The following is a 14192-nucleotide window of genomic DNA, read 5'->3' on the forward strand; positions in this document are numbered from 1 at the left end:
GGTTCAATTCTCCAGCACCACATATCTAGAAAACGGCCAGAAGTGGCACTGTGGCTCAAGTGGCAGAGTGCTAGCCTTGAGCAAAAAGAAGCCAGGGACAGTGCTCAGGCCCTGAGTCCAAGCCCCAGGACTGGCCCAAAATAAATAAATAAATAAATAATTAGCCAAAACCTGGAGATGGAGCTAAGGGACAGTGTGCAGGTCCTGAGTTCAAGCTCTAGTATTAGCACTCACATGTGCACACACACACACACACACACACACACGAAGAAGATGTTTATAATTATATATGGCTAGGGGAAAATACTTTATAAGAATAAAATGAAAGGGAAGCTATCAAAGAAAGTTGCTAGATATTATTACATTAAAATGTAAAGTTTTCTGAATGTCAAAAGATACATTCAGAAAAAAGTAATAGAATGAAAAAGAAAAACATCTGTAATATATGATACATACTTGCTTTATGATTTTTCTTTGTAAAAACATTCTAAGTCATTCTCAGAGATCAGAACCTATTTAATCCTACTTAATACATATCTGTCAAAACTAAGGAGATTTTCTGACACAAACATGCCATCTCACCTTATCTCACCTCAACAATTAGCAATGATTTCTTTTCTTTTTTTATTTTTTTATTTTTTTTTTATTAATTGCACATAAATTTTTTTACAAGGTGTTGTGCAAAGAGGGTGCAGTTACATAGTAGGACAGTGTGTACATTTCTTATGATATCTTACGACCTGTTTTTCTATCCCTTGTCTAGGTCAGGTTGACATATATGCAATATACAATGTATCAAGAACATATACAGTATTCACAGACTTGGTCTCTACTGTCTCTCCGTCTCCCTTTGTTAACAGTCATATATCAGGGAGATCATGCCCCTTTGTTTTCTGTGTTCTAGGCTTGTCTCACTCAACATTATTTGTTCGAGTTCTGACCATTTCCCTGCGAATAACAGTATTTCACCATTCCTAATCGCTATGTAGTATTCCATTGTGTATAAGTACCATATTTTTTGGATCCATTCGTCTGTGGAGGGGCATCTGGGTTGTTTCCATATTTTAGCTATTGTGAATTGTAGCAATGATTTCTTAATATAAAACTATATCATAATAAAAATTTCTGTCTCCAAAATATATTTAGAAGCAATTATTTGATTTGAGTGAACAAAGGTTGTGTGTGTGTGTGAGAGAGAGAGAGAGAGAAAGAGAGAGAATTAGTGGTGTCTCCCTTGATGTAGAATTGTCCCTTACTGTCATGCTGTCTTTTTCAAGCTCATTTTGACCCCACCCCATCCTCTGTGCCCACAACACCAAACTTGGCCCTCCTCAATACCTCAATACCTGTGCCTTCCCTCAACACTAGGCCTGAACCCCCCTCAACAGCAGGCCTGCACCCCCCACAACAGCAGGCCTGCACCCCCCACAACACCAGGCCTGAACCTCCCTCAACACTAGGCCTGCACCCCCTCAACACCAGGCCTGTACCCCTCCTCAACACCAGACTGGGCCCCCCTCAATACCTGTACCTCCTCCCTCAACACCAGGCCTGCACTCCCTCAACACCAGGCCTGCACCCTCCCCCCAACACCAGACTGGGCCTCCCTCAACACCTGTTCCTCCTCCCTCAACACCAGGCCGGTGCTCCTCTCAATACCAGCCCTGCACCCATCTCAACAGCAGGCCTGGCATTACTCAGTGGGGATTTGCCCCCAGCAATAAAAATAATCCAGGCCAGAGGGCCTGGGGATGGGGATCGAACCTGCACCTGCAGGGCGGCCTTCCAGGCTGGGCTCTTCCTTGAGAGCTTTCTTCTCCTTGAAGTTTCCATTAAAGTTAAGCAGGAAATAATCTCCTACTAAGTTAAGTGGGATTTTAAGAAAAATGAGTGCTCACTGTAAGGGGAATTTTACTTCTGGCATTCTCCTTCCTTCCTTCCTTCCTTCCTTCCTTCCTTCCTTCCTTCCTTCCTTCCTTCCTTCTTTCCTTCCTTTCTTTCTTTCTTTCTTTCTTTCTTTCTTTCTTTCTTTCTTTCTTTCTTTCTTTCTTTCAATAGATCCTGGGGCTTGAACTTGGGTGGGGCCTGGGCACTGTGACTGAGCTTTTTTTGCTGAAGGCTAGCACTCTGCCACATGAACCCACAGCACCACTTCTGGCTTTTTCTGAGATATTTATTGGAGATATGAGTCTCATGGACTTCCCTGCCTGGGCTGGCTTCAAACAGTTTAATTACTTTTAAATTATTTATATGGTCTGCTTTGAATGTGATGCCATTTTAAAATTTTTCACATAATTGTTATGTGTTACAGCAAATTATAATACTGAGATGTCATAACCCTGATCATTATAATACTATCAGCCCATTAACAGTAATACACATTAAAAATGTACAATGCCCTATGGGGATGAAAGATGATTCTGAGTCCTGACACACTGGGCGCATAGCTGGTCAGTGGCAGGGCTTGCCGGAGGCCTGACCTGTCCTTCAGCTTTGTGACATGCAGGTGTCACTCCTTCATAAACACAAAGAACACACAGAAAGATGTGCCAACATAACATCATTGCCAAGTTTCTAGTAGAAAATAGGAAACCTTGCCTGGCACTGGTGGCTCCTGCCTGTCATCCTAGCTACTCAGGAGGCTGAGATGTAATGATTGCAGTTCAAAGCCAGCCCATGCAGGAAAATCCATGAGATTCTTATCTCCATTTAATCACAGAAAAAAGCAGGGAGAGGTGCTGTGGCTCAAGTGGTAGAGTGCTAGTCTTGAGCAAAAAGGAGCTTAGGGACAGTGTCCAGGTGCTTAGTTCAAGCCCCGGGACCAACACACACACACACACACACACACACACACACACACACACAATTAAAATTAAAATTAAAATGTGATGATGTCTATGTCCTCTCAGAAAAGCCAAAATTCCAGATACAGCCTCTGGTCCTGGACTTGTATTCTAACCAGCTATGGGATTTCACTGAGTTCCTGGAATTTGGGTACATTTGCTCACCCAGTGAAGCAGAGCTGCCTAATGACAGCACTGTATGTAAAGCTAGAAGGCAAGCAGGGGTCTTGTGTGTAATGGGCCTGTAGCTCTGGGGACCTCGGCCAGCCTGGGGTGATGGGGTGTGCTCCTTGATCTCTCCACACATTCTGGGGTGCACGGCAGGACACGCACAGGACCCAACAGCTGTCTTCTCTGAGCTTCCTGCCTGTCACAGAAAGCATTCTGGCAAATGTTCAATCACACATTTAAATTCCTATATGAGCACCTTTGTCCCCAAAATGAAAAATACGCTTTGAATCATAGACATCAAAAGGAACATAAGAAAACTTTTAAAGCAATCCTATTTTTCCTAACCTATTATTACTGCTCAGCAAATAATTGTTCATTTATTTTTATTTTTGTGCCAGTCCCGAGGCTTGAACTTAGGGCCTGGGTGCTGTCCTTGAGCTTTTTTGCTCAATGCTGGCATTATACCATTTGATCCACAGCGCTACTTTCCACTTGTTCTGTAATTAATTGGAGATAAGAATCTCATGATCTTTCCTGCCAGGCTGGCTTCAAATCATGATCCTCAAATCTCAGCCTCCTGAGTAGCTAGGATAATAGGTGTGAGCCACCTGGCTAGTTATTTATAGTTTTCTATTTCCCCTTTTCTTTAAAACACTATAGATCTCTGTGCAAGAAATAAACAACCCTCAAGAGCACTGTGCTGGACCCCACAGTCCCACAGGCAAATAAAAGACTTATTCACACACACACAAAACCAGCCTCTCCCCTCACCCCGGCTCTAGTCTGGGGTGAGCCTGTCCCCTCAGCCCCCAAAGCAGCCCTGCCACTCCGAAGCCCTTACAGTGGTTCCTTTGAGAGTGAACTTCACAAAGCCTCCTTCACTCCCCTGGTCCCAACCCTGGGTTTGATTGGGAGGCAGCATGAGAAGGAGGCTGGAAAGCACCCCCAGGCCCAGCCCTACCTGGACCTTGGCAGGCCCCATGTTCTTCACGGGAGGCGGCTGGCAGGGCTCCCGCACGATGAAAAGCTGCTTTCTTAGGGCAACAGAGCTGACGTTATTGAAGGCAAGGACCTCCACTCTGAATTCTCCCTCCCTGGAAAAGGGAAAGCAGAGCAATGAGGAGATGGAGCTGGCTGCCCACTGAGCCTCATTCACTCAGCACGGGCATACTCGATCTGTGTGGCTCAGTGCTTTTGTGTGTGTGTGTGTGCCAGTACTGGGACTTGAACTCAGGGCCTGGGCTCTGTCCCTGAGCTTTGTTGCGCAAGGCTAGTGTTCAACAATTTGATCTACTGTTCTGCTTTTGACTGTTTGCTGGTTAATCTTACAGACTTTCTCAAGCAGGCTTTGAACTGAGATCTTCAGATCTCAGCCTCCTGAGTACCTAAGATTACAAGTCTGAGCCACCCAGCACCTGGTGCACTCTCTCTCTCTTCTCTCTCTCTCTCTCCTCCTCTCCCTCTGTCTTTGTCTCTCTCTGTGTCTTTGTGTCTGTCTTCTTTCTGTCTGCTTGTGTCTCTCTGTCTGTCTATCTTTCTCTCTGTCTTGTGGAAGACAGTACTATGGTTTGAACTCTGGCCTCTCACTAGCCAGGTCCTTCACCACTTGAGCCATGCGTTTTGCTTTAGCAAGTTTATTTTTTAATAATGTCTCATGGTTTTGCCAGGGCTGGCCTGGACCACCATTCTCTTATTGATCCCTCCCACATAGCTAGGTTCACAGATGCACACCAATGCGCCTAGCTTACTAGTTAAGATGAGGTCTCAACTCATTTTTTTCTGAGGCTGGGCTCTTCTTAACCCTCTTCCTCCTGAATATCTGGGATTACAGATGTAAGCCCTAAGGATCAGACTTTCTGACTCGTCTCTTAAGGCCTTGCAAAGTCAGGAGAGTGAGCTAAGTCCCCAGGTAAGCTGGCCCTGCGTTTAGGCCACAGGGATGGTGAAGGGATTTCAGCAATGGAGAGGCGGCAGTGGGGGGGGGGGGGGGGGGACGGGCAGGTGGGGAGAAGGGGGACGGGGGGCAAGGCAGCTGCTAGCCTGGTAGAATGAGATTGACTAAAGAAATACATGCTGACTCAGCGAATACTGCAAAACAATTCATTGTTCAAGACTTATACATTTGAAACAGAAAAATAGGCCCATCAGAACATCACAAATTCAAGTGTTGTTGTTTTTTCTTTCCTTTTTTTATGCCAAGCCTAGGGCTTAAATGCAGGGCCTGGATGCTCAAGGCTAGTGTTCCACCACTTGAGCCCCAGTTCCATGTCTGGCATTTTGGTGATTAATTGAGTCTCACAAATTTTCCTGCCCAAGCTGGCTTTGAACCATGATCCTCAGATCTCAGCCTCCTGAGTAGCTCAGATTAAAGGCATGAGCCAGCCAAATTCAGGTTTTCTAGGACCAGACTGTCACTGCTGTCCTGCAGCTTCAGATGGGAAGGTGGCAGGCCCTTCTGAGGAGGCAGGCTGGGTGGTGGTCTCAAAACCTGCCTGGGCATACCCCAGCCCCTCAAGCATGCGTGCTCAACTTCTTGTCCACCTGAAAATATACTTCCAATAGAAAAGTCCCAGTGGACTTCTCCAGGATGGAGCGTTTGGGCGTCTCCATGAAAGGGAGGCGAGGCCTTGGTGGCCAGGCATTGTGGTGTTGGAAGAGGCCTGCAGCCATTCCCTGGGGCTGCTGCCCACCCAGGCCTTGCTCTCTGGATGTTCAGCACACTCAGGAATCCCCCTGTGGCAGCACTAACATGGCTCCCCACTGCAATCCCAGATATTCAGGAGGCTGAGACCTGAGGATAGAGATTCAAAACCAGCCCTGGGCAAACAAATCCTGGAGATTTTTATCTCCAATTTACCAGCAAAAAATTCCAACAAAACAAAACACAGAACTTGAGGTGTAATTCAAGTGATAGAGCAACCTTGAGCAAAATAGCTAAGCAAGAGCAAGAAGCCTTGAGTTCAAGCCCCAATATGTATACACACACACACACACACACACACACACACACACACACACGAATTACATACCTTCATAATTTTTGATAACAGTAACAAATGGCTATGTTGCTGGTGTTTGTATACTGTATGCTATACTTTCCTTAGTCATTTTAGAATATATGCCTCCACTGTGTACTGTAAAATCGGACAATTACTTGTCAACAACCCCATGCATTTTGGGTGTACCTAACTTATATCAAGAGGCCACATTAAATGGTTGAACTTCCCCACCTAGTGGTGATGTTTGCACATAAGCAAAATCAGCTACTGTCAAGTTTCTCACATACATCTCATTGTGAAAGGACACATGCTTGTGTCTTTATAACGCTCCAGGTAAACAGTGGGTGCTCAATAATGGGTGAAATAAGTGGAAGTGTTCACACTCTTCTTTCTGATGCTGAAACCTTTATACTCTGTCCCAGTACCTTACTTTTTTTTTTCTGGTGCCAGTCCGTGAACTCAGGGCCTGGGCTCTACCAATTGAGCCACAGCTTCACTTCCAGTTTTTTCATGGTTAATTGGAAATAAGAGTCTCATGGACTTTCATGAACATATTAGCTTTGAACTGTGATCCTCAGATCTCAGCCTCTTCAATAGCTAGAATCCCAGGAATGAGCCTTTCCCTTGGACTGGAAGCTTCTCCAGAGCCACAGCCAGGTTCCATCTGTCTCTATTTAACATCTGTCATCTACATCCACTAAAGGCAGGTTGCCAAGAGCGAATCCTTGTCCTAGCTCCTACCTGCAGCAAGCTGCCGCCTGCCCCGCGTGACTTACCTGCTGTAGACGTGGCTGGTAGAGCTGCTCCCTGAGCTGACAGTACCATCCCCAAAGTCCCACCGGTAGGCAATGTCTGTGCCAAAGTTGATTCTGTACTCAAAGGCCACACTGGTGTTTACCAGGGCGGATGAGGCAGACATGAGCCGGTTGGCCACAATTCTCTTCTGTACCCTGATGAGGTGCGGCTCAGAGACCACACTGCCAATGCCACTAGAGGCCTTGACTGTCACATGGTACCTGCAGGATGGAGCAGAAGGGCAGGAAAGCCACATGGAAAGATAAAACCATGGAGCTGTGGAGAACTCTCAACAGAAAGTAACAGGAGGGTTACTTTGTAGGAATTATGCAAGTTCCAGTGACTTTGGCCTTCTGAGGCTTGGGGAGTCATATTTGGTCTCCCCTTTTTAAGCAGGGGGTGAGCACCCTGCTCACCTTCATGGAAAGGGCGCCTCAGAGCACACTGCTGGCTGAGACAGGATTTGAATCCAGGATCATCAGACTTCAAAGCCTTATACCCAGTCACTTAGAATGCACTCCCAGGAAGCAAGTCTTTCTCTCTTGAAATCTAAGGCCTGAACTCAGTTCAAAGAAATACTTAGTGCCTTATTAAACAACCATGTGACACCCTTAAAATTATTTTGGTAGCTGTGGGACAATCCCCGGTCTGAAGTCAGCTATACCACCATGGCCACCCATCATGACTGTGTTTACGGACCACTGGGGGAGGTGGAGCCTTCTTCTAATGCTTCTGGAAGTCGTCAGCACTGGTGGATCATCTCCAAAATACCAGGAAAACTCCAGGGGTATGGTTTCCTTGGTAACAGCCACAAAGGTGATATCTGTGTCTGCAGCGAACACAGTTCCATTTGTATAGACAGAAACAGCTGCAACAGAGGGGGCGGGGGTGTAGAGGCATGTCAACAACAGAAGGGGTGTGGCATCCATCCAGAAGTACCATCCATCTTCACTGACTCAAGGACTGAGGACCCAGTCTCCAGATGTGAGCTCAGGGCTGGACCAAGGAGCAGCTGCAGGGCAGAGCAGTGGGTATGCCTGGACTCCAAGGCCTTTGGGAAGAGCTTGCAAGGCAAAATGTTGGCCTTGGGAAATTGTGCTTGGAAGGGTATGGAAGATGGAACTTCAGATAACTGTGTGATGGCCCTGCCTTCTCATACCCTGTGTCATCACTCCCCTCCTTCCCACACTCTGTGTGGCAGTCTCGGAACCTGTGGTCAGAACCTGTGGTTTCTGGGCCACAAATTGCAGGTGGACACAGGGCCTGCTGAAGAGCCAAAGGGTAGGATCTCAGGCAAAACTGACAGCAGAACCTGTGCTGCCTACAGCGTAGGTAATGTCAGCCAACACAAAGGTGAGGGAGGGGTCTTTTCAATCTAGCATTGGAATATAACATACGTTGCATCTCATACCGCACAGTCACACTGGACCAAGCCTGGCGGTCACACACTTGGGACAGAGAAATAAAGGACACATTGTATGATGAGATGGATGAAAAACGATGCATTACAGCAGTACCTAAAACAAGAAAAAAATAGAAGACCCATGAAATTAATTCACTTCTGTCAATATTTTCCATTTTTAACGTCATTCTTTGAATTCCAACCGTTTTGAAAAATTGGAGCATAGGTTCTGAGATAAGACGGATCTGGGGGAAAACACTTTACCATAGATTTCTCTCATTAAAATTTTCTTTAGCTGGGTACTGATGGCTCATGCCTGTAATCCTAGCTACTTAGAAGGCTAAGACCTGAGGATTGCAGTTCAAAACCAGCCCAAGCAGAAATGTCCATGAGACTCTTATCTCCAGTTAACCAGCAAAAAGCCAGAAATAGAGCTGCAGCTCAAGTGGTAGAGAACCAGCCTTGATCAAAAAAGCTGAGAGACAGTGCCCAGCTCCTGAGTGCAAGCCCTAGTAATGGCACCAAGAAAACAACAGCAACAGCAAAGGGAAAGAAAAGAAATAGAACACCTGCTGCAGGTAGGTGTGGGAACAGTATGAGGAGACAGGAGGAAATGAGAGCTCCTGTCACACTATGGTCCCTGGGGTTTGGCTGCAGCTGGCCATCTGCCCTTAGTGTCCTCCACACCCATCCACATGGCTCATCCTGGCAGCCAACTCCTACCTTGTATGTTCAGTTACCATAGTTCCCAGGCCCTGTCCATGCCCTTCTCCAAGTACTTTGATGTACTGCCTCCCACTTTTCACACAAATATGTTAATACCTTCATTAGATTAGCAATTCCTGGAGGCTGGCACCTTTATGAATTCGTCTACATCATAGCATTATTCTCTTGTAACTATTTGCAGCATGAGGGAAGAATAAATGATGGAGCCTGAATTGGATTGAGAACTGTGATACTTGGATGACAGGGGAGGGGACAGGCTTCATTTCTGGCTGAAACCTGATTGCTCAGCCATGAGACACGGGCCTTACTTTTCTGCTTCAGGTTGGAATCGGCAAAGATAAGGGCCTCCCCCTGATGGACGCTACTGGAATTCATGATCGCCGACACAGCCTCACGACCCATTTCCACGTAATAAGGTCCAAGCTCCAGTTCTGCCCCATGCAACTCACAAATAACAGCCCTGAGCTCATAGACTCCTGTAGAAAAAAGAGAAGGGACTTGTGATGAACTTGCAGACAAGCATAGCAACAGTTAAAGGGGGCCACTGGGAAGTAATATCATAGGGGAGCTTTCTTATCTCTCTGCCAGCAAAGCCATTTTCTGGGAGTGTGCCAGTCCAGTACACTGAGCCCCACACTCAACATGTGGTTTAATATTCTGCTGGGTTGAAATTCTTCTTTTCTGCAGTACTGGGGTTTGAACTCAGAGCCTTGCACTTGCTAGGCAGGTGCTCTATTGCTAAGACACTCCTCCAGCTTCATAAAAGTTTTAAGCAAGGAGCCCTGGGAATAATATAGCCAGCCTTGTGCTGATATTTACAGTATGAAATATGTATGGTATGAAAATAGACAGTGATCATCTCATGGCCAGGCAAAGCATACATAAATATCTAAATTAGATATATCAAAGAATGATTGGAGCAGAATAAAAAATAGCCTTAAACTATACCCTTTCTTCCCCCTCATCCTTAAAATATGCCTACAAGCCAGGTGCCAATGGCTCATTCCTATAATCAGAGCTAATAAGGCAACTGAGATCTGAGGATCATGATTCAAAGCCAAATGGGGAAGAAAAGTCTATGAGATTCCATCTCCAAGATAACCAGCAAGAAACAAGTCTGGATTTTGGCTTTGGTGGCTCACCTCTGTAATCCTAGCTACTCAGGAGGCTGAGATCTGAAGATAGAGATTTGAGCCAGACCAGACAGGAAAGTCCATGAGACTGTTATCTTCAGTTAATTGCCAAAAAGCCAATAGTAGAGCTGTGGCTCAAGTAGTCAAACACTGGCCTTGAGCACAAAACCCCAGGCCCTGAATTCAAGTCCTAGAACTAGCACACACAAAAAGAACAGGACTGGAAGTATGGCTGCAATGGTAACACACCAACCATGCAAGCTAGCTGAGTGACTGCTAGGCCTGAGTTCAAACGTGTGTGTGTGTGTGTGTGTGTGTGTGTGTGTGTGTGTGTGTGTCTATAATGTCTCACTAAGTGATAGATTCTTTCTTATCTTTGAGTTGATGCTATCTTGTGGTCAGTGGTCAGCTGATTTACAAAATGCTTGTGTATCAGAATTTGTCTCCTCTTGCTTGTCTTGGGACCTGTCATAGCTACCATATGAAGTAGTCTTGCCTGGTCTCCTGAAGATTGAGATATGTTACTGCACTGTCCTATGAGAGCTCCTCAGAGAGCCATTGGGCTGAGCCACAGTGGTTTGTAGATCCATGAGTGAGCACACTGGAATCAGCCCAGACCCAAAGAACTCCTAGCAAAACTGTGACCTTAAAACACGGTCGTGACTGTCATGTTTAAGGCAGTTTAAGGCAGGTTGACATAATAATAGATTATGACATAAACTCACCATAATAGCACCAAGGCTTTATCAATTCTCTAACCTAATTCCTAAATGTTAGGTGATTCCTGGTATATCATATTGCTAGATGTGGTGGTGTGCCTGTCTTCCCACTACCAACAGGAGTCCAACACAGGCAGATATCACCTAGGCACTCTCCTGGAAGGAATTGAGGCTCTATCTAAAAAATAATCAGCAAAAAAAAAAGAGCTGGGAGCATGGCCCAGTGGTAAAAGTACTTGCTTACCAAGTGCAAAACTTGGAATTTAAATTCTAGTACAACAGGAAAGAAGGAAGGAGGGAGGGAGGGAGGGAAGGAAGAAAGGGGGGAGGGAGGAGAGGAGGGAAGGGGAAGGAAGAGAGGGAGGGAGGAAGGGAGGAAGGAGACAAGAAAGGGAGGGAGGAAGGGAGAGAGAGAAAGAGAGAGGAAGAGAGGAAGAGAGAGAAGGGTCAACAAAGACTGAGATGAAGCATGCCGGCTGAGGGCTGACCACAGCCCCAAAAAGGACCTGTATATGAGCCCCCATGGAGGACGGCCATCACGTGTTGTACCTCTCCTATTCTGGTGGCAGGCAGTCACAGTCATTGTCTTGGTCATGTTGCAGAGCTTCATTTCAGCTTGAGAAGTGTGCCCCAAATTCACCAGCAGACAAAAGGCCTCTCCGGAAACCGCACGAACATAGAACCCCAGAATTGGAGGTGTCTGAGTGTCCAATGCAGGGAAACAACAGATGGTGGGGCTGCTGCAAGTACGATCAGGACCTCGTGCTGGGCTGGCCCCAGGAGGACCCTGCGTGAGGGGACAGATCATCTCAGGGCTGGTCAGGGAGACAGGAGGGCAGGGGGTGCAAGAAGTGCCAGGAGGAAGGCCCAAGGAGCTGTGGAAAAGAGGTGGAGACTTCAGATTAAAGAACAGTCCAACAAGGGGTGGGAACAACAGCACCAGGTGGGCTAGGAGGCAAGGCCAGCCCTCTGGAAGCAAAGCCCAAGAAACATGGGGGAAGCCTTCATGCACCGGTCCCCATCCAGTCCCCTGTCCACTTATATCACTGGATGCTTAAGGGACAGGAACCCAGTACTGCTGGGACCTGGCTTCTTCGGCTTTTTGGTTATAGTTAAAACAGCAAACAGAAAAGCAAACAGAAAGCCATCAGAGTGCCTGTGGCTCATGCCTGTAATCCTAACTACTCCGGAGGCTGTGATCTGAGGATTGTGGTTTGAAGCCCGCCCAGACAGAAAAGTCTGTGAGACTCTTATCTCCAATTAGCCAGAAAAAATAACTGCAAGTGTGACTCAGAGTGCCAGTCCTGTGGAATGACAGCTAAGGCTGAGTCCAAGCCCCAGTGTCACATACACAAGAATAATCATAAAAAAATTTAATGTGTGCATGCATGCATGCATGCATGCATGCGTGTGTGTGTGTGTGTGTGTGTGTGTGTGTGTGTGTGTGCATGTGTGCTGGTTCTGGGCTTGCACTCAGGGCCTGGATGCTGTTACAGAGCTCTTTTTGCTCAAGGCTAGTGCTCTACCACTTGAGCCACAGCTATACTTCTGGCTTTTTGGTGATTAATTAGAAGTAAGAGTCTCACAGATTTCCCTTCCCAGGCTGGTGTTAAACTGTGATCCTTAGATCTCAGCCTCCTGAGTAGCTAAGATAACAATCATGAGCTCCTAGTACCCAGCTAAAATTTTAACTAGTTTGAAGAGTGCATTTATACTGTTTGCCTGACTTATGTAACTATAGCACTCTGTACATCACCTTTATGATAACAATTTAGAAAATCTTTAAAGAGTACACTCAACAGGTCTTAAGTACATATACAGTGTTATGCCACAAATTTCTTGGCTGCTTATACCCTGCAAAACTGAACCTCGCACTCAGAAGACACCTGTCCTCCACTTCCGCCCCTGCCCACAGAGACCACTGCTGTCTCCCACTCTGTGAATTAGACTCCTCCAGTTGCTCCCTGAAGCAGGATCATGCAGAATTTGCGCTTTGTGTGTGCATAATATCCTTGGGGTCCAGCAGTGACTGCTGTGGTTTCTAAGTCCCTGTGCTATGCGCCATGAACAATGCATCTTTATGGTATCTGCTACTTGCTGCACTGGCTGAGGCTTACCAGTGCCCTTCCCCAGGCCACATAGCTTTAAAATACCTTTTTTTTTTTTTTTTTTTGCAAATCAGGGACGAGGACTCCATGTCTAACAGACCTTGGAACAGACCTTGTGATTCTTCTTAAGTCCTGTGTCATTTGCTGGTTCAGAAAAGCCTGACAGAGCTGTGGTTTGTCAACATACCTGTTCAGAGAAGCTGGTGGTTTTCCAGTAACAACATCAAACATGGCTTTACTACTTGTTTTCAAATTGCTCTATAGGGGGAGAAAAAAAATAAATGAGGTGCTTCTGAAAACCTGGTACACTTGAGAAAGTAAAACTTGTCATTCCCAAGGTAGTGGCTGGCCATGGTAGAGTCCCAGGTGCTGGTTTTGAGAGAAAATGCAGCACGGAAGAGGCCAGCTCTGCAACCCTTGCTGTTGGAAGGACAGGGATACGATACTGTGCTGTGCCATTTTGAGGTGTGACAATCCAACTAGGCTAAAGGAATTGGGACTCAGGGGCTGTGCTCAGAACCCAGATGAGAGGCCCTGCCCAGCAGAAATGGACAAAACACAGCAGCCTCATCAGAAGAGTGTCACCAGAGCCAATGGAACTGTAGTGACCTGTGGGCCCCCCCACAAGGGACCAGAAGGAGCCTCAGAGTTACTGTAGGTTAAAAGAGTCAGATCAAGGACCTTTTATTGTTCTGAAAGGGATGGAGTATTGTAGACAGGCATGGCTCCATCCGATCAGTGCTATCACAGCATTGGCTTAGTCACTGCATACTGGCTGTGGAAGGAGGGGAGATGGGCATCTGGACAGGTGACAATGACACACGCCAGTGAGGCCAGGCACCTATGGAGGGAGGACCATGGCTGGACAGCTGCTAGAAGGGCAGGACGAGTCCAGAGTGAGTGCCAGGGGCTCGATCTGCGCAGGGAGAGCTTCAGGTAAGGGAAGGCCTAAAGGGGGGCTTTGCCAACTCTGCATTGACCTGTGCAGCCCTCCTCATGGCCTAGATTTCCTTCATTTTTCCACATGTATGTGAAGGATGAATATGACTCTGGATTGGTTTTGCTTATCTGTTTGTGGTCTAGGCAGAAACTTATTTAGAGCTGGCCACTCCAAGCAGCGCCTGCTCTTCTCCTGCCATGTCTCACATGGCAACCCCTCTCCTTTTCCCTTCCCACTTCCGAGGGCTTTTCCTCTCTCCTCACTTCCAGAGGCCCTGATGACTGTCACTTCCCCAGGCTCCACTCCCCACCACCATGGCCTTTCTGATGCAGATGAACTCATGGGCCCTAAGGAAA

The 14192-nt window shown here is 46.7% G+C and overlaps 1 protein-coding gene across 1 annotated transcript in view; it reads right to left on the reverse strand.

The window, feature by feature from the left end:
• Pkd1l1 (polycystin 1 like 1, transient receptor potential channel interacting) overlaps window positions 1-14192 on the reverse strand; it is a 97713-nt gene that overhangs the window by 82670 nt on the left and 851 nt on the right. Inside the window, exons 2-8 of the mRNA XM_048337025.1 lie at window positions 13084-13154; window positions 11338-11663; window positions 9245-9412; window positions 8206-8325; window positions 7508-7676; window positions 6790-7029; window positions 3976-4108 (exon numbers count right to left, since the gene is read on the reverse strand). Of these exons, the coding sequence (XP_048192982.1) occupies window positions 3976-4108; window positions 6790-7029; window positions 7508-7676; window positions 8206-8325; window positions 9245-9412; window positions 11338-11663; window positions 13084-13154 (1227 nt within the window). The remainder of the gene's footprint in view (window positions 1-3975; window positions 4109-6789; window positions 7030-7507; window positions 7677-8205; window positions 8326-9244; window positions 9413-11337; window positions 11664-13083; window positions 13155-14192) is intronic.

Source organism: Perognathus longimembris, chromosome 2, assembly GCF_023159225.1.
Source record: "Perognathus longimembris pacificus isolate PPM17 chromosome 2, ASM2315922v1, whole genome shotgun sequence".
Lineage (NCBI taxonomy): Eukaryota > Metazoa > Chordata > Mammalia > Rodentia > Heteromyidae > Perognathus > Perognathus longimembris.